This window comes from Plecotus auritus (assembly GCF_963455305.1).
Source record: "Plecotus auritus genome assembly, chromosome: 7".
Lineage (NCBI taxonomy): Eukaryota > Metazoa > Chordata > Mammalia > Chiroptera > Vespertilionidae > Plecotus > Plecotus auritus.
The window spans coordinates 103,676,417-103,695,001 of NC_137774.1; the positions used below are offsets into that span (position 1 = coordinate 103,676,417).

Consider the following 18,585-nt stretch of genomic DNA (forward strand, 5'->3'; position numbering starts at 1 on the left):
CTATGCTGGGAGAAGCCCGGTGCTGGAGACAGCCTTATAGGGTTAGACTTGCCAAATTGCAATAGCCTCTGTGCTCAGCTTGGATGGGGTGGAGTCTCAGTCTTGGCTTCCTGTCAGCCCCGCCCCTGCGCGCATGTGCGCTTTCAGTCCTCCGCCTTCCCCAGCTCGAGTCTCCGCCTGAGAGTCCAGACTCCCCCCACAAGAGCGTGGGTCCCCAGGGGCTCGCCTGGAACTGGGGTTCACTGCAGTCAGAACTGGGGCTCGGTGCAGTCAGAATCCTCTGACTCCCCTCCACTAGGGAAAGCCTGTGGCAACCCCTGCAGCCTTTGTGCGCACCGGCGCGGCGCGTGTGCGCACTTTCAGTCCTCCGCCTTCCCCGGCTCCCGAGTCTCCGCCCGAGAGTCCAGACTCCCCCTACAAGAGCGTGGGTCCCCAGGGGCTCGCCTGGAACCGGGGTTCACTGCAGTCAGAACTGGGGCTCAGTCAGGATCCTCTGACTCCCTTTCACTAGGGAAAGCCTATGGCTACCTCCGCAGCCTTTGTGCGCACTGGCCCGTGTGCGCCTTCAGACTTCTGCCTTTCCCAGCTCTCGGTCCGAGGCTTCCTTCCCCCTTCCGCCAGAGGAAGTCAGCCAAGCTCTCAGCCGCCCTTCCTCTCTGCGCGCACAAAGCCCCTTTGCCGTACCTCCAATTCTCTGTGAGCTTTTCTCCTTCCTTCTAGTTGTAGAATTTTCACTCAGCCTGCTTTCCTGTGGTTCTGGATGGTGTCCGTTCTGTCTTTTAGTTGTAGTTTTGAAATTGTTGTGCGAGGCAGCAGTTTAGGTGTTTACCTATGCCGCCATCTTGGTTTCTCCCCTTTTTTCTCTTTATGAGTAAAAGTTTACTATAATATTAATAAAGAAGAGCTGTTTTTTTAATTATTTAGAGTGGATTTTTTTTTTCTTTTTTTGTTTTGTTAATCCTCACCTGAGGGTATTTTTCCCATTGATTTTTATTTATTTTTAATTTATTTTAATTTATTTTTTTACTATAGGGCTTTTTTTTATTGTTGCCTCGCTGTTTTAACAATTTCATGAAAAAAATATGCAGTTCAGAATCTGGGACGGACCACCGTCAGGATGGGGTTCAGGGGCAGCCAGCTGGGGCTGCACTACTGGAAACCGAGCACCCACGGGGCACTGGGATCCGGAACAAGTTAGTGTCTGAGTCAGGATCTGGCAGAAAATGGGAGGCTGGAGCGGCCCCCCTCATTGATTTTTAGAGAGAGTGAAAAAGAGGGAGGAGTGAGGGAGGGGGTGGGGGACGGGGAGAGAGAGAGAGAGAGAGGAAGAAATATCTATAAGAAAGAGACACATTAATTGATTGTGTCCCGAATGTGCCCAGACTGGGGCTGGGACCAGGGATAGATCCTGCAACCTAGGTAGGTGTCCTTGACTGGCCAGGGCAGAGCTGTTTCTTTTTTAATTGGTTTCACAAATTTAAAAACTAGTTTATTATATAGATTATATTCTTTTAAAATGACAGTAGAGGGCACTGTGGTATTTAGTTTTTCAAAGCTTGTTTTAAAATTACCAAGTTGTTGGCATTTTTATGTGTAATAGTGTCTATTCAAGTAATCTATTGAAGGCTATGAAACTCTTTGTTCTTTGCTTTTTCACTCTGTTGGGACTATAAAAATCTGGATGAGTATTGGGAAATCTGAGGTGCATTATTTTTCTGTGTTCTGCATTTGCTTTTTTTTAAAACGGGTAAAAGAAATCCTTTTAAAATACTAATTCTTGTAAATCTATTCACTAATCTTTACATGTTTTCCTCTGTGATATTTTCTTGTTTAAAATTATGAGAAAAGTAGTTTTGGTGGATATTATCTAAGGCATTTAGTTAAATTTTTGAAAAATGTTTTTTATAGGTTCTAGCTCTGGTCATATGCCTGCTACAATTTCATTTGCCTACAGGCTGGCAGAGATAGCATGCCCAGAGTGCCAGATTACCCTTGTATTATAGCATTCACTTCAGAAGCCAGTCAATCTTAGTCTGACAGGAATCCTACATATTTATTCCTATAATCCTTAATGAGAAAAGAAACCCCCTCTCCCCCCAGATTTTATAAAATTTCCTCAGGGAAATTATTCAAAAATTTTACTTATATTTTAAGAATATAATTAACATTAAGTGGGTTGTATATATTTTAAAGAAGATAAACCACAGTGATGGAAAACAGTATTTATAATACATTGGCAATGCATTAATACATGTGGAAGAGGGAAAAACCTCAGCTCTTACTTTGGTCATTCTGTTATACATTAGCTGGAAATTAATATTTGTAAATGATTACAATTTTATAACATTTGCTTATGATTCATTCAGTAGTTATTCCCCAGAACTTTCCTGGTACTTTATTACCAGCACTATGAAGGAAGAAATTGGGAAACCTGTGACGTGTTCCAGCTCACATAGCAAGACAATGACATTGTCAGTGACATACCTTAATAAGTTATTCCCCAAATCTATACCCAACTGACTAGTTGATATTTCCTCATATTAATTTTTCTTTCTTATATCTGTACAGATTCTAGAAGTTGTTTGATTTTTATTTTAAAATGAATGTTCATTATGTGTAAATAATGTTTTGATGTGTAGTTTTCTGTTTTTTTTTTTTTTCTGTCATCCACAATAATTCAAAGGAAGGAAGGAATTTTCTGGCATATCGAAAACAAAAAAGCACCATGAGAGCAGGAATCTTTGTTTTGTTGCCCCAAGTGCCTAATGTCTGGCCCATAAGTGTACAGTAAATATTTGAATAAAAATTTTTGGAATTTATAATTTTTTAATCTAGTATCAATTTGAAATATTTAAATCTTTAAGAGTTAAGTTTGGATATAGGGAGAATTCTTGTTCTTTGGAAAAAGATTTTAGAATGAGGAGAGCAATTACTATACACTTATCCACTAGTTTGGTAAGAGGTGGTTTAACATTCGGACAGCTATTCACCAGCACAGTGTATGCAGACTATTGTGGAGGAGAAGAGTATGAGGAAAATTGCTATTAAAGTATAAACAAATAAGCACAAATTCATATTGTAAAGTAACTTGCTAAGATATAAAGTTGATCAATTATAATGCAAAATGTTCAAAAGAGCTATAGTTTTTTTAAATTTGAGGTAAAGGTAAGACTTAGGTTAACAAAGGAGACATGCTTTAAAATAAATAGGTGATGATATTTTATGAGCATGTTGTAGCATAAGCCAAAATCAAGTAGTTTTAGCCTAAATCACAGTTACAGTGTCTACACATAAACTGTTTAGCTGTTTATTAGTAAACTAGAGGCCTGGTGCATGAAATCCGTGCACTCAGGGGAGGTGGGCGGGGGGATCCCTCAGCCTGGCCTGAACCCTCTCACAGTCCAGGATCCCTCGCCCCTTACCACCTGCCTGTTTGCTGCTCCTTACTGCTCAGTTCGTTGCGTCTGCCCCCTGATGGGGAGGGACCACGGGAGGGCTCCAGGGTGTGTCCGGCCCGTCTTGCTCAGTCCTGATTGGCCGGACCCCAGCAGTAAGCTAACCTATCGGTCAGAGTGTCTGCCCCCTGGTCGTCATTGCACATCATAGCAAGTGGTCGACCAGTCGACTGTCTGCCCCCTGGTGGTCAATGCCCGTCATAACGAGCAGTTGAGTGGCCTTAGCATATCATTAGCATATTATGCTTTTATTGGTTGAATGGATGACCGGACACTTAGCATATTAGGCTTTTATTATATAGGATATTTTGTTCAGTAAATATTTTTTCCTCTTATGCTCTCACTTACTAGAATGATCACAAATTATAACAAAGGAAGATCTGAGACTCTGAATTTCATTTATAATAGAAACTAATTGTGTAAGTACTAGAGAGGAAGTGAAGGAGACATCAATATTTGATATGTAAGAAAATAAAGGGGTAGGTGAAGAAATTATGTAGGAGGAGAAAGGCATGTGGGTATTCTTTCATGCATTCAGCATCTATTTAATGATACCTTACTGTGCTAGAGGTTGGAATATAAAAGTGAAAAAAATCGACCAAGTTCTTGCTCTCATGTAGCTTACAATGTAGGCAGGAAACCCACCTTGAGATAACATAATGCCAAATTGTGATAAAAATGCCTCTTTCTTACTAAGTACATTTAACACATTAAGCATCCAGCCTGTTTTGTCTTCCGGATGGAAAGTATAGTGTCAGTCACTGGTGACTAACTGGCTGCTTAATGTACTAATATTCTTTTTCCATTGCATTTTTCGTTTTTTAAAATAACAGCTTTATTAAACTATCAGAGGCCCAGTGCACAAATTCATGCACGGGTGGGGTCCTACTGGCCCGCTCCTGATGGGAGCCCATCGGGACCAGGCTGGTGGGGGCGAGGGGACACGGGAGGTTGGCCAGCCCTGCCCTTGATCGGGGTGAGGGGGCCGATTGAGGGTGGGGCCAGCCGGGAGGGGCGCAGGAGGTTGGCTGCTCGGCCCTGCCCCTGATCGTGTTGTGGGGGGCTGGCTGGGGAAAGGGGCCGGGCCAGCTGGGGGGAGGAGCCACAGGAGGTTGGCTGGCTGGCCCAGCCCCCGATTGGGGTGGGGTGGGCCGATTGGGGGCCAGGCTGCCCTGGGGGGGAGGGGCCATGAGAGGTTGGCTGGCTAGCCATGCCCCCAATCAGAGTGGGGGGCCCGATCAAGGACCAGGCTGACCAGGGGGAGGGGCTGCAGGAGGTTGAGTGGGCCGATCGGGGCCCCGATTGGGCCGGTTGGCTGCCGCAGTGCGAGTCATAGTGATCAGTCATTCTAGTTGTTCCATTGTTCTAGTCGCTTGGCTTTTATATATATAGACTAGAGGCGTGGTGCACAAAATTCGTGCATGGGGGGAGGTTGGAGGGTCCATCTGCCTGGCCTGCACCCTCTTGCAATCTGGGACATCCCTCTCGCAATCCTGGACCTCTGGCTCCTAATCGCTCACCTGCCTGCCTGATCGCCCCTAAAACTTAAGCTTCTTCTTTTTTTATTTTTAATATTTATATTTCTTCTTTATTTTTTATTTTAAAAGTCAAGCTTCTTGAGAACATGAAGCATTTAACATTATTCCATATTCCTTACAGAGAGCTAAACACAGCAAATATTTAATTCTTATGGGCTTCTGTACAAACACCTTCCAACCAGGAATGTTTTAATAGGCAGTCTCCAAAAACTTGAATTGGAAAGCCTAAAAGTAGAGTGCTCAGATTTCAGGCATCAAGTGCTATCAGCAGGATTTCTATCCTAATTAAACTCTAATTCTTAGCTCTCAACTGTCTGGACAAACTGCCCTTCACTGTCCCCAAAGTTTCTTATTCATCACTATCCCATTTTCCTTTCTTTCTTTTCTTTTTTTTTGAGTTCAATGTTTTATATCCACATCAGTATCAACATACCATACAAAACCCACCTGCCGACCTAGCTGGGCAGGCAGGAGGGGGGTCCATGGCAGCATAGAAAACCGGGGTTGCCCTAACCGGTTTGGCTCAGTGGATAGAGTGTCGGCCTGTGGACTGAAAGGTCCCAGGTTCAATTCCGGTCAAGGGCTTGTACCTTGGCTGCGGGCACATCCCCAATAGGAGGTGTGCAGAGGCAGCTGATTGATGTTTCTCTCTCATCGATGTTTCTAACTCTCTATCCCTCTCCCTTCCTCTCTGTAAAAAATCAATAAAATATATTAGAAAACCGGGGTTCTTGTCCAAAAGAGGAGAAAATGAGTTTACAGTCAAGGAAACAAAATCAGAACCCAACATGATCAAGGAGAAGCCTTGAAACTGCATCGAGTGGAGGTGCTGTGGGCAGCAGTGCATCTCGGCTGGCTCAGCAGTACCTACAGCAGCCTCGGTTCCTGGGAAGCCTGGGGTCAGATAGGGCCCAGCTCTTGAGGTTATTTTTAATAATTTTGCTTTTAGGGGAGGAGGGCTTCTGGGCAGCAGCTCCATGTGGGGGTAACCAGTGTGGGTTTCACTTCAGGGTTTGGAGGGGAAGTTGGGTCTGTGGGGCGGGACCGCCCGTCCCCAAATGTCACAGCTGAGGTTCTTGGAAGTGGCCCAGCGAAGTTCCTTCCTGCTTTCTTCCTGCCCTGACCTTAGGTCTGTGGCTTAAAAATCAGGGCACCAGGCTGGGGCTGAGCACCCCAGGGGCCTTTGTAAACATGGCAGATACAGGCAGGGGGAGTTTGGGGGAACTGTAGGAACTGGTGGGGGCAGCCAAAGCCAGGGGAGGGCAGTGCCCATGGGCAAAGGGGGCATGGGGTGGAGGAGGTATGCTCCTCTAACAGAGACTTAGAGGTACAGAGACTAAGAGACAGAGAGGACAGAGATGGGGATAGAAAGAGTGATAGGAAGAGAGAGACTCAGAGAAAGCAAGAGAGATTGAAACAGAGAAAGATTCACAAAGAGAGTCAGACAGACAGAAAGATGGAGTCCTGCTCTGTATGAGTCAGCTGGCTGGGGCAGGTGGCCCTGGCTCGCCGGGATGGGCCAGTGTGATGGTAAGTGCATCGTTGTGTTGCACGAGGGAGGTGTGCTGGTAATGCAGCACCAGCTCCTTCAGAGACCTTTACAGGTTGTAGGGCTCCGCAAAACCCAAGCCAGTAGCCGTGAGGTAGATGACACAGTGCTTGGTATCACAGTCCACCACCACAGAGCAGGCATAGCAGCCCCGCTGGCTGCTCTCACGGATGAGGAAGAGCCAACCCGCTTGCCATTCAGCATTTCCTCAGCCTGCGTGTGGTTGATCTTGCCCACATACCAGGTTCATTCTTCTTGGTGGGGGGGCGGTCATCCTCATCCTCTATTAGTGCATACTGATCTTAAGGCTCATTTTTGATTCCCAACCACTAGATTTTCTTCTGCCGGGCTCCTTTCTGGGTGAGCCATACGAGGTACTGGTCTTGGATCTTGCGCAGCTGCATGAGGTCTGGCTTTCAGGCTATTCATGTGCTTATCTTGGTTGTCCAAGGCCTGTGTCCGCAGCTCCTGTTTCAGCTTCGTGCAGCTCTCGTGGATCTCAGTGATGCAAGACTTGAGCCATTCTGAGTTCAGCAGGATCCTCTGCATCTCTTTTTCATTGCCCTTACACCAGAAGCGCTCCAGGCACTCCTTGCTGCACTTCTCTTTAGTCTGGCCCTGCTCTTCAAAGATCTTGATGGTTTCATTGAAGGCTTCGATGGCGATGCGCTTCATCTGCAGTTCTTGGGAGGAGGTGCGTGTGTACTCCTAGAGCTGGTCATACTTGTGGCTCTTGTCCTCCACTTCAAACCAAGGTAACAAACAATTTCCCGCCAGAAGTCACGTCCAAATACTGTAAGACTGAGGACTATAGCGCTGACTATGTACATGTGCAGTAACAGGCTCACGTTCTAGCCCTAGGCGCCCAGGCATCCTCCACAATCCCACAATCCTCTGGTCGCGTACTTCCGGTTTTTCTAGCTCCTCAAGTGGTGGTTCCTTCAGTCGCGTTGCAACGTCCAGGGCCTCTAGTTGGAGAGGATTTTTCTGTTCTTTGACGTTGGAATCATTGAAGTTTTGGGAGTACGGCTTCTGCCATGAACACGTCAGTCCCAAGCGCACTCATGAAACAACCGCCCATTCAGGCCACTGCTGGTGCTGTCCTGGTTCGCAATGAGAAAGGTACTGTGCTGAGCCCAATCGGATCTTCCTCTTCCTTCCCCAGCACACTCCAAACCTACCTCGGGCAGACCACCCCAACCCCGCAGAACCTTAAGACCTTCCCCTCTATTTGACTTTCCCCCATCAAACTCGCACCCTATCACGTTGCCTAGGGGCACCCCTAACCGCTCCCTGGGTGGTGGGGCCAGCATGGGCGAGGGGCCATGGTGTTCTGGTCTCTGGACACTGGCTTCATATATATATATATGTATATATATGTATATATATGTATATATATGTATATATGTATATATATATAATTCACATGCCATGGTATTTATCCTTTTAAAATGTACAATTTGGAGGTTTTTGTTTTATTAGCTGAATTGTGCGAATCGCTATTCCAGGGTTCTCTTTCAGTGTCTCTTTTCCAGATCTTTCTCTGGGAAAGCTGCCTTCTTTTGCTATTAATCCTGCCCATTAGACTTCACTAATTACCAGCTGACTGTTCTGCATTTTGATGTAGCCCCCTAGGGCATAAATTGCTCAGCAGTCTGACATTAAATTCTGGTAGGGGTAGTTTCTGTGGCTACTCTTTGAGTTTGTTCTACTGCAGGTGTGCTCTTCTTAGCGATCTCTTTTCCTGTTGTTTCTTTTTTATTCCCCTGATGAACTTAGGTGGCCTATGACTTAGCTTGTTGCTCTTAGTTTAGAGGAGTTAATGTTTTTAAGGTACCCTTAGGCTTGAATTTCCTCACACTGTTTCAAATAAAGTCAGTTACTCTTGGGAGAACTTCAGAGCTCTTATATTCTGCCTATCCTCCAGGGCAAACTCCCTGAGCCACTGTTCTGGGCACAGGCCTGGGCAGTAGCCTCTGGCTTGCTACTTCAGGTGTCAGATGAGCAAAGGGGGAGTGGGGTGTGAGGGGAGTGGGGCCACAGCAATCTCAGCCTGCTGCACTGTGGTAAAGCTTCTGTTTTACAGCTGGAGACTGGGTGGAGAAAGGGAGCCTCTGTGCTCTTAGCCACCCTCCCGGGGAATTTAGCCTATTTAACTTGGAGTCGATGACCTGCCTTTTTCTGTGACATACAGTAAGCTTTGATTAAGAGCTGAGAGGGAGTTCTGTTCTCTTTGCCACACCTTCTTGGAATTGAGCTTCTGCCAACCTGAGCTGGGGCAAGGTAGGAAATGGGTTATGGCCCAGATGCCATAAACTGTCCCTGGGATAGGGGAGGGGCATGAAATGGAAATAGAATCATAGTTGTTTAATAGCTACTCACTGTGAAGAGATTTTCTTACAGACCCTGGGAAACTGAGCGACTTATTATAAGAAGAACAGACCCTGGGGATAAGACAGCCAAGAGCTCAGATCAAGGACAGAATCTATCTGAAGGGAGACAGCTTTCCAGGGGCTACTCTTTGCAAGGACAATGAAAGAAGGCAGACCCTAGGGTAGGAACTCACTAACTAGATTTTTTTCCCATCCACTAACCCTCTATGAGCTTGTTTGAAATGAAGGGTCAGAGCAGTCTCTTCAGAGTGTTATACCTGCTGCTCTCTCAGATTGCCAGCTATCTGATTAATAAATGCACCACAAAGATTCAACCTCATCTCTGGTAGTGGTGGGCAACTAGAACCCTTTCGAGTCTGGTTTCGCCTATACCAAATTTTAGTAGATATTCTTGAACAGTATTTCTTTATTCAAATATGTCCTCAGGGCAATTTCTAGACTTTAAATGGTTGTTTTTAAAAATAGTTTTTGCTTGCTTCTCTGGCAAGTGGGTCTCTGAAGCAACTTTCCCTGTCATCCTGGAAGGTGGAACTCTCCAAACTACTTAATTCCAAATATTCCTAAAGTTCAAAATGACTTCTAGTAAGGAAATTACCATCTCAAGTAACTGAGTTGTTTTTTGTTTTTGTTTTTTTTTCTCTTCTGAACAGAGGTTTTGGTCAGACATGAAACCCAGAGCTACCAATATTAAGGACTTTTATAATCATTGTATATATCATAAGCTAAAGATGTTATTTTCAGGGTATGTTTACCTAGTTTTCTGCTACTCACAGAAATCTGCAGCTTCCTCCTAGCATGTTTACTTGATTGAAATTTGCCATTCTTTGGCTCTATTGATATGTGGATGTTTCCTGCATAGGACAGTTTTTTTTTTTTTTTAATTTTATTTTTTTTGGGGGGAGCATTCTTTTGTATTCTTAGATATTTAAGTTGTTATTAAATTCTGAATTTTTAAAATAGCTTCATCTGATCTGAAATTACATTTTATAAAATAATTTTACTGACATCTGTGCATTTCAGTCACATACAGAGTTACATATAAAAGAGTTAGATACTTAGCCCTGGCTGGGTGGCTCAGTTGGTTGGAGCATTGTCCTGTACAATGAATGATTGTGGGTTTGATTCCCCATCAGGTCTTACAGCTAGGTTGTGGGTTCCATCCCTGGTTGGGTAGCATACTGATCGGTGTTTCTCTCTCACATTGGTTCTTCTCTCTCTCTCTTTCCTTCCCTCCCACCGTGCCCCCCCCACCACCTTCCTCTCTAAAATCAATAAGATTCTTGGGTGAGGATTACAGAAATAATAAGTAAATTAAGTCAGAAGCTTAAAGTTTTAGAAGTGAAATGTGCATCATTTTTTATTCTACTGAATGGAGAATTCTTTCTAATTGTCGCCCTTGATATGTTTGTCAGTATACCTAGTTTATGCAATCATTCTCTGTTTCTTTCTTTGTTTACTTTTGTTTACTCTTCTTGTGACCACAGAATGACTCCATTCCTAAAATCTCACATTCCTGGGAGAGAATCCAGTGTAGGGCAGAGTAATCATACCAGATCATTTTGTATGTCATTGGAAAGCAAGTATATTGGTTTTCCTTTGGTTAATCATCCATTTTAGTTTTGATGGTGGAGACGGGAGTGGGGTCATATTGTAAAATATGTTTATACCTCTGCCTAAGATTATCATGTAGATAATTTCTTCAGCAGGAGCATAGGTTTGACAGTTTCTTGCAGAATGAGATGGTAGATATAATTGAACCAATTTACTCACACTCTGTGTTTATTGGCATAAGCATTTCTTACCTCAGGCTATACCTCTGCATAAGCAAGATTACTGAAGGAGTTGATAGTGATTAGTTTTGTAGTAGTTAGTATGCTGTTGGAATTCCCTTTAATATCACATTCACTTGTACACTATTGTAATGTCATATAACACCTGCCTGTAATAGTGATCTGTTGTGAAAATTTACTTCCATGATTCACTGATATATACTGGTAAACACACATATCAAATGTAGGGTTTAATGGTAAAATATCCATGTATGTTTCTACAATTCCTTTAGAAGGACACACAAGTAACTGATCTTTGGTTACTCCTAGAGAAGAGAACGCTCTAAGCTAGAGGGCTCAGATCGGAAGTGTACCTTTTTATTCCTTATGCATTTTGTAATGAGTATAAGTGTTACTGAGACAGTAGTAAAGACTAAAAAGTAAGTAAAACAAAAACAACAAAGTAAACAACAGCAAAAGGGAAAATAGGCAGACGCTCTGCCTATTATATTTGGATATAATTCTAGCCAAATATAATTTGGTGGCTGCTGTTTGGGTTTCTCATATTTATTAAGCTCTCTGTGTTGGTTGATGTCTAAATTTGATTAGAACTCTCTTTTAGGTGGTAATTCTGTTCTAATACTTTATCATCATATTGTTCCCTCCAACTTCCAGGTGATATAGGAAAGTTGCCAAGTTTCTCTTTGATGATATGAGATCTGTTCTTGATTTGGAATGCAAGTTAGTAGAAGTGTTGCTTCATGAATAAAAAGACTCTGCTGCTGATTTATGAGTATCGTTCAACTACAGATATCTAAGACAAGATTTTTTTGAGGAACTTTGATTTATATAGATGGTAAAGAATTTACTAGAATCTTTTTTTCAAATTCTCATATGTAAAGTCTGAGTGATTAAATTCATTCTTGGTGTTTCATTTTAAAAGAATGCAACTTTAGCCTTGGTCAGTGTTGCTCAGTGGTTGGAGCCTCATCCTGTGTACAGATATTTAAGTTATGGGTTAGATTTCCAGTCAGGGCACATATCTAGGTTTTGGGTTTGATGCCTGGGTTGGGTGTTTCTCTCTTACATTGATGTTTCTCTCTCTCTCACTTTCCCTCTTTCCTTCCCTCCCTCTCTCTTCTTCTCTCTCTAGAATCAGTGAAAAAAAAAATCCTCCAGTGAGGATTAAAAAATAAAAAAGTTGGGTTATGTTTAAGTTTTAGGTTATTGTCATATTTTATTTTAAACATTTACAGGCTTTCTTTTTCTTTATGCCCTTTAGCCGGCCTCAGAAAGTGTGTTTATGTCCGTTTCTACCAGTGCATCCTCTGCACATCTCTACCTACTTGTACATAATTCAGCATCCGGCAGAGGTAAGTAAGACTTCATAAAATGCACAATTTCAAATAGAATATTAGTATACAAGAGGAAACACACAGATGAACATATTCGTTCTTCCCAGCTGCTTAGCATTTCTGGAAATAAATCAACGATAAATGCTTTCTCTTTGGGAAAACATAGTTTCTTTTATATATTATATGGTAGTATGATGTTGTATGCTTTGGAAATGGAGAAAATAATGTTATTTCATAAAAACTGTGTCATTGAATAGTATAGAAATTTAGAACTTCAACAATATTGTGTGAAGGAAAAAATGAGATTTTTATGAGTAAAGAGTTAGGAAAATCATTACTATTTAAATTTTGATTATAGCTTATATTCATTGATGTCTTGTTAAAATAGAAGTACCTCTCAGCATATTATTTTATTTTTTGTTTTTCTTAATTTTGATTTTTCAGTTAAAGTTGACATACAATTCTTTATTAGTTTCATTTATACAATATAGTGACATTTATTTAACTTATGAAGTAATCACCCCAATAAACCTAGTAAACATCTGACACCATACATAGTTATTACAATATTATTGGCCATACTAGTGGCCTGGTGCACAAAATTCGTGCACATTAAAAGGGGATTAATTAGAGGAAATAATTTAATATTGCTATTTGCCCTTTCTCTGTAATAGAAGTGTCAGAGATGAAAGAAAATTAGTAAAATGTATATGAAAACTTTCCTCCTGTCAGAGTCTGGGGCACACCATGGGACCCAGAGTCAAGTCCCCGCCCACCCACATGTGCCTCAAAATCACGTGAGACCCAGACCTAGCCGGCCCCACCGCCGCCCCAATTGGGCTAGATCCAGACCCGGCCAGTCCCAACCTTGTCAAGGCCCGCCGGGCAGGGGACGTAGCCTGAGGTCCCCTGGCCTGGCGCCAGGATGGGGGGCATGCCTTGAGGTCCCCCGTCAAGCCCCGCCAGGTGTGGAACACGGCCTGAAATCCCCTGTCAAGCCCGGCCAGGCGGGGGGAGCATAGCCTCAGGTCCCCTGTCAAGCCCCGCTGGGCGGGGGGTGCAGCCTGATTTCCCCTGACCCAGCACTGGGGGTGCACCTTGAGGTCCCCTGTCAAGTCCCGCTGGGTGGGGAGCACGGCCTGAGGTCCCCTGTCAAGTCCCACCAGGCAGGGGGGCGCAGCCTCAGATCCCCTGGCCCAGTGCTGGGGCAGGGGGTGTGGCCTGAGGTCCCCCAGCCTGGTGCCAGGGTGGGGGGCGTGGCCTGAAGTCCCATGTCAAGCCCCACCTGGTGGGGGGGCGTGGCCTGAGGTGCCCTGGTCTGGCGTTGGGGCGGGGGAAGCAGCCTGAGGTCCCCTAGCCCAGCACCAGGACGGGAAGTGCACCTTGAGGTCCCCCATCAAGTCCTGCCGTGCGGGGGGCGTGGCCTCAGGTTCCCTGCCTGGCACTGGGGCAGGGGTCTCAGCCTGAGGTCCCTGTCAAGCCCCGTTGGGTGGGGGGGGGTGCGGCCTGAAGTCCCCTAGCCCAGCACCAGGATGGGAAGCACACCTTGAGATCCCCTGTCAAGCCCCGACAGGTGGGGAGTGCGGCCTGAAGTCCCCTGTCAAGCCCCACCAGGTGGGGGGCACGGCCTGAGGTCCCCCGGCCTGGTGCTGGGGTGGGGGGGGGGAGCAGCCTGAGGTCCCCTAGCCTAGCACCAGGACGGAAAGTGCACCTTGAGGTTTCCTGTCAAGCCCTGCGGGTGGGGGGCATGGCCTGAGATCCCCCGGCCTGGTGCTGGGGTCGGGGGAGCAGCCTGAAGTCCCCTAGCCCAGCACCAGGACGGGAAGCACACCTTGAGGTCGCCTGTCTAGCCCTGCCGGGTGTGGGGCATGGCCTGAAATCCCTTGTCAAGCCCTACCGGGTGGGGGACACGGCCTGAGGTCCCCTGTCAAGCCCCATGGGGGTGAGGGAGGGCATAGCCTCAGGTCCCTGCTGATTGCTTGTTAAGGCTCCTTATGGGAACTTGGCCTCAGCTATGGGTGCAGCCATCTTTGTGATGGAGTGATGGTTAATTAGCATATTCCCTCTGTATTAGATAGGATTCCCTATGCTATGCTTTACATCCCCATGACTATTTTGTAACTACCAATTTGTACTTCTTAATCCCTTCCCCCTTTTCATCTATCTCCCTAACCCCCCTCCATCTGGCAGTCGTCAAAATGTTCTCTGTATCTATGTTTGTTTTTGTTTTGTTTGTTTGTGTATTTTGTTTTTTAGATTCCACATATAAGTGAAATCATATGGCATTTGTTTTTCTATTGATTTTTAGAGAGAGTGGAAGGGAGGAAGGAGCAAAAGAGAGGGAGAGAAAAAGGGAGAGAGAGAGAAACATCCAAGTGAGAGAGATATAATAATTGGTTGCCTCCTTCATGCCTGGGGCATGATCAAACCTGCAACCAATATGCCCTTTACCGGGAATTGAGCCCCCGACCCATTGGTCCATGAGCTGTCACTCTAACCACTGAGCAACCAGCCAGGGAAAGAAGTCCTTTTTTATGGTTGAGTCATATTCCATTCATTGTGTATATGAACCACATCTCCTTTATCTATTCATCTATTGTTGGACATTTAGGTTGCTTCAATATCTTGGCTGTTGTAAGTAATGCCACAATAAACATATAGATGTACATGTCTTTTCAATTTAGTGCTTTTTTTTTTTTTTCAGATAAATACCTAGAAGTAGAATTTCTGGGTCCTTCTTTGTCTCTTATTATATAGCCTTTTAAAAAATTTGTTTATCCTCACCTGGTGATATGTTTATTAATTTTTGAGAGAGGAGGGGGAAAGAGAGAGAGAGAGAAACATCAATATGAGAGAGAAACATTGATCAGTTGCCTCTTATATGTGCCCTGACTAGGGATCAAACCCTGCCGGGGGTCTTGTCCAGCATCTAGAAGGGTTCAGGAATCAGGAGAAGGGTTGCATGTAAATTATTAGAGTCTAGAGATGAAACATAAATTTGGGGGGCCAGAGGAGACTTAGCTAAAGAAACCAAGTCCTCTTGTCTCTCTGGACCCCTTGCTTTTTATTAACACAAATTGTCCTAAAGCAAGGGTAAGGTTTGGTATACAGAATCAAAGGGTAAGGTTTGGTATACAGAATCCATTGTCAGATTGGGGGAACTGCCTACGGTTGTTCAGGTGTTTGGCCAGTAGGAGGCAATAACATGTAGATTAAAATGTCCTCAGCTGTCTGGCAGCAAGCAATCATTTATGCATCCTTTTCAGGTTTGGGGAAATGCCCTTAGCCATTTCCAACAGGCAGTAATATGTATTTTCCAGCCCTTGTTGAAGGCTCAAGGTCCACCAACCTTTTGATGAATTTCTTGCATTTATGGCCTGCTGGAATTAGCTTCTGGCAAAACCTACAACCCTTTTTGGTGTATGGGACAACACTCCAACCAACTGAGCCACCTGATCAGGGCTAGCCTTTGTTTTAAAGTCCAATTTGTCTGGTATAAATATTGCTACCCAGCTCTTTTTATTTGCTTGTTTCCATTTTCATGAAATATCTTTTTCCATCCCTTTAAGTCTTTGTATGTCATTTGATCTGAAGTGAATCTCTTAGAGGCACCATATGGGGTTTTGTTTTCTTATCCATTCAGCTGCCCATTGCTTTTGATTAAAGAATTTAATCCATTTACATTTAAAGTAATTGTTGTGGTTATTGCCATTTTATTATTAACTAGAGGCCCCAATGCATGAAATTTGTACAAGAGTAGGCCTTCCTTCCCTCCGGCCACCAGCACCCAGGACCTGGGCTTTTCTCACAGAGGGAGGCCCCGTGATGGCTGGGCCCCCAACCAATCGCATTGCACCTGCCTTGGCTGGCCTGGCGCCAGTGAGTGTCATAGTGTGGTCCCTGATGGTTGTCCATATAGTTGTCTGGATGGTCGTTCCGTTGTTCAGCTGTTCAGTCAATTTGCATATTACACTTTTATTATATAGGATATTTTAAGTATATTTTTACTTCTTAAAGAAGACCGTTTAACATTTCATGTAATACTGGTTTGGTGGTGATGAATTCCTTTAGCTTTTTCTAGTCTGGAAAGCTCTTTAACTGTTCTTGGGTTCTAAATGATAGCTTTGCTGGGTAGAGTAATCTTGGGTGTAGGTTCTTGCTTTTTTATCACTTTTATTTTTCTTGCCAATCCCTTCTGGCCTGCCAAGTTTCTGTTGAGAAATCAGCTGATAGTCTTATGGGAAATCCCTTGTAGGCAACTAACTGCTTTTGTTTTGCTGCTTTTAAGAGCCTCTCTTTGTCTTTAACCTTTGGATTTTAATTAGAATGTGTCTTGATGTGGACCTCTTTGGGTTCATGTTGTTTGATATTCTCTGCACTTCCTGGGCTTGTCTGTCTGATTCCTTTGCCAGGTTAGGGAAGATTTTCGTCATTAACTCTTCCAATAGGTTTTCAATTTCTTGCTCTCACTCTTCTCCTTCTGGTACCCCTATGATGCTAATGTTGGTATGCTTGATGTTGTCCCAGAGATCCCTTAAACTATCCTTATTTTTTTTGATTATTGGTTTGTTTGTTTTTTTGCTCTTCTGATTGGGTGTTTTCTGCTTTCTTGTCTTTCAAATTGCTGATTTGATCCTTTGCTTCATTTATTCTATTTTTGATTCCCAATAATTTATTCATTTCAGTTACTCTTCATTTATGATTGGTTCTTTTTTATGTTTTCTTTATCCATTTTTTTTTGTTCTTGTGCCTTTGTTGAATTCTCACTGAGATTACTGAGCATCTTTATAACCAGTTTTATAAACTCTGCTTTGGTAGATTGTTTGTCTTCATTTTGTTTAGGTTTTTTTTCCCTGGAGTTTTGTTCTGTTCTTTCACTTGGAACATGTTTTTTTGTCTCCTCATTTTGGCAGCCTCCCTGTGTTTGTTTCTAGGTTTTAGCTACAGCTGCTATGTCTTCCAGTCTTGGTAGAGTGGCTTTATGTAGTAGATGTCCCATGGAGCCCAGTGGCACAGTCTCCCTGGTTACCTGAGCCAGGTGCTCTAGGTTTGTCCCTTGTGTGGGTTGTGTGTACCCTTGTGTTGTATTGAGCCTTTATGGCTGTTGGCATGTCAATGGTAGTGATTGATCCTCAGATTGATTGGCTGTGAGGATTGGCTGTAACTATAGTGGAGGAGCTGTTCTGTAGGGTCTGACCCTACAGAGCAGGATTCACTTTACCCAGGCTCTGGTGCCTGCTGAGTCTGCCACTTGCGTGTGTCATTTGTGGTGGTGCTTTGGTGTAGTCTGAAACTGGCCACAGAGTGTGTTGGTTCTGGGCTTTTTTTGGGACATGTGGTCCAAGGTTACCTACTGCCTGTGCCCTGCCTAGGGCCACCTGATAGGAAATACAAAGTGATCTGCAGATGGTTACCACTTGTATTGGGTTTGGAGGTGCCTGGGAGAGGCTAAGCTGTGAACTGAGGCTGGGTGGCCACATGCTGCTTGTTTTGGGTTTGTGAACCTTTGAAATATTTTAAGAAAGTCTACAGCATGAGCCAGAAGAGGCTGTTTGTAATGGAAAAACCACTGGAAGAGGTTTGGTTGGGCCCACAGGTTGGATGAGATGGGGTGAACTATGTTAGGAGATTTAGATATGGTGCCCACCTGCATCTGCAGGCTGAGTGGATGTAGGGCTCAATAAAGGAACAATGGTTTCTGGCAGCATTTCTGTCTGTGAGAAAGCTGCCCCTCCAGCCCTCACCCTGAATTCAGACAATTCATTTCCTTTTCCTATGTCCCTGGTACCTGTCAAGATGCTGCACCAGCACTGGAGCTCAGGGTGAATCTGTCAGCCAGTAAGTTCCCATGAGGGTCCTTTAAGAGGAACATCTGAGACTTCTGTAGCTCCCCATCTCACTCAGCTACAATCTCTGCTGGTTTTCACAGACAGAAGTTATAGGGACTTCTCTTCCTGGCACTGGAACCCTGAGCTGGGGCTGGGGCTGATATGGGGCTGGGACCCCTCACTCCCCAAGGGGACCGCTGCAGCTGAGATAGGCTCTTGATATTTAACCACTACACATGGTTGTGTCTGCCCCTCCTACTAGTCTCAATGTGGATTCTTCTGTGTATCCTTAGCAATTGGACTTCTGTCCAGCTAGATTTCAGGTGGTTCTTGACAGTTGTTTTGTAGTGTAGTTGTAAGTTTGATGTGATTGTGAAAGGAGGTGAGTACTGCCTTTACCTACTCTGTCATCCTGACTGGAGACCACTCTCTGCATTTCAGTGTCATAAAATGAATGTATAAAATAATTTTTTTGTTTTTCAATGAATAGAACAAATATATTTTATATAACAAAAAGAGTTTCAGAGGTAATTCCATTAGGTAATACATATATTCTGCAATGTTTCAAAACAAAAAGAGTTTCTAATTAATACTCTCCTATATTAGGAAGTGTACGCATGTTTATGTGTTTGTAACTTTTTTTTGTAACTCTTGATTAACTGTAGTAACAAAGAGGGAAGGGAAGGTGGTCCTAGACA

General features: G+C 44.1%; 1 protein-coding gene and 1 pseudogene across 3 annotated transcripts in view; one reads left to right on the top strand and one right to left on the bottom strand.

The window, feature by feature from the left end:
* The window catches only part of DTWD2 (DTW domain containing 2), a gene marked incomplete at its 5' end in the record, with an annotated part of 95,043 nt that overhangs the window by 9,959 nt on the left and 66,499 nt on the right, over positions 1-18,585 (top strand). For both annotated transcript variants that reach the window (XM_080678722.1, XM_080678723.1), the window contains one exon: positions 11,987-12,077. In XM_080678722.1, the coding sequence (XP_080534848.1) occupies positions 11,987-12,077 (91 nt within the window). The remainder of the gene's footprint in view (positions 1-11,986; positions 12,078-18,585) is intronic.
* On the bottom strand, positions 6,472-9,255 carry LOC308254479 (phosphatidylinositol 3-kinase regulatory subunit gamma-like; annotated as a pseudogene). Its single transcript has 3 exons — positions 9,193-9,255; positions 7,371-7,574; positions 6,472-7,250 (listed from the first exon to the last, which is right to left on the bottom strand). The product of its transcript is annotated as a phosphatidylinositol 3-kinase regulatory subunit gamma-like (transcript).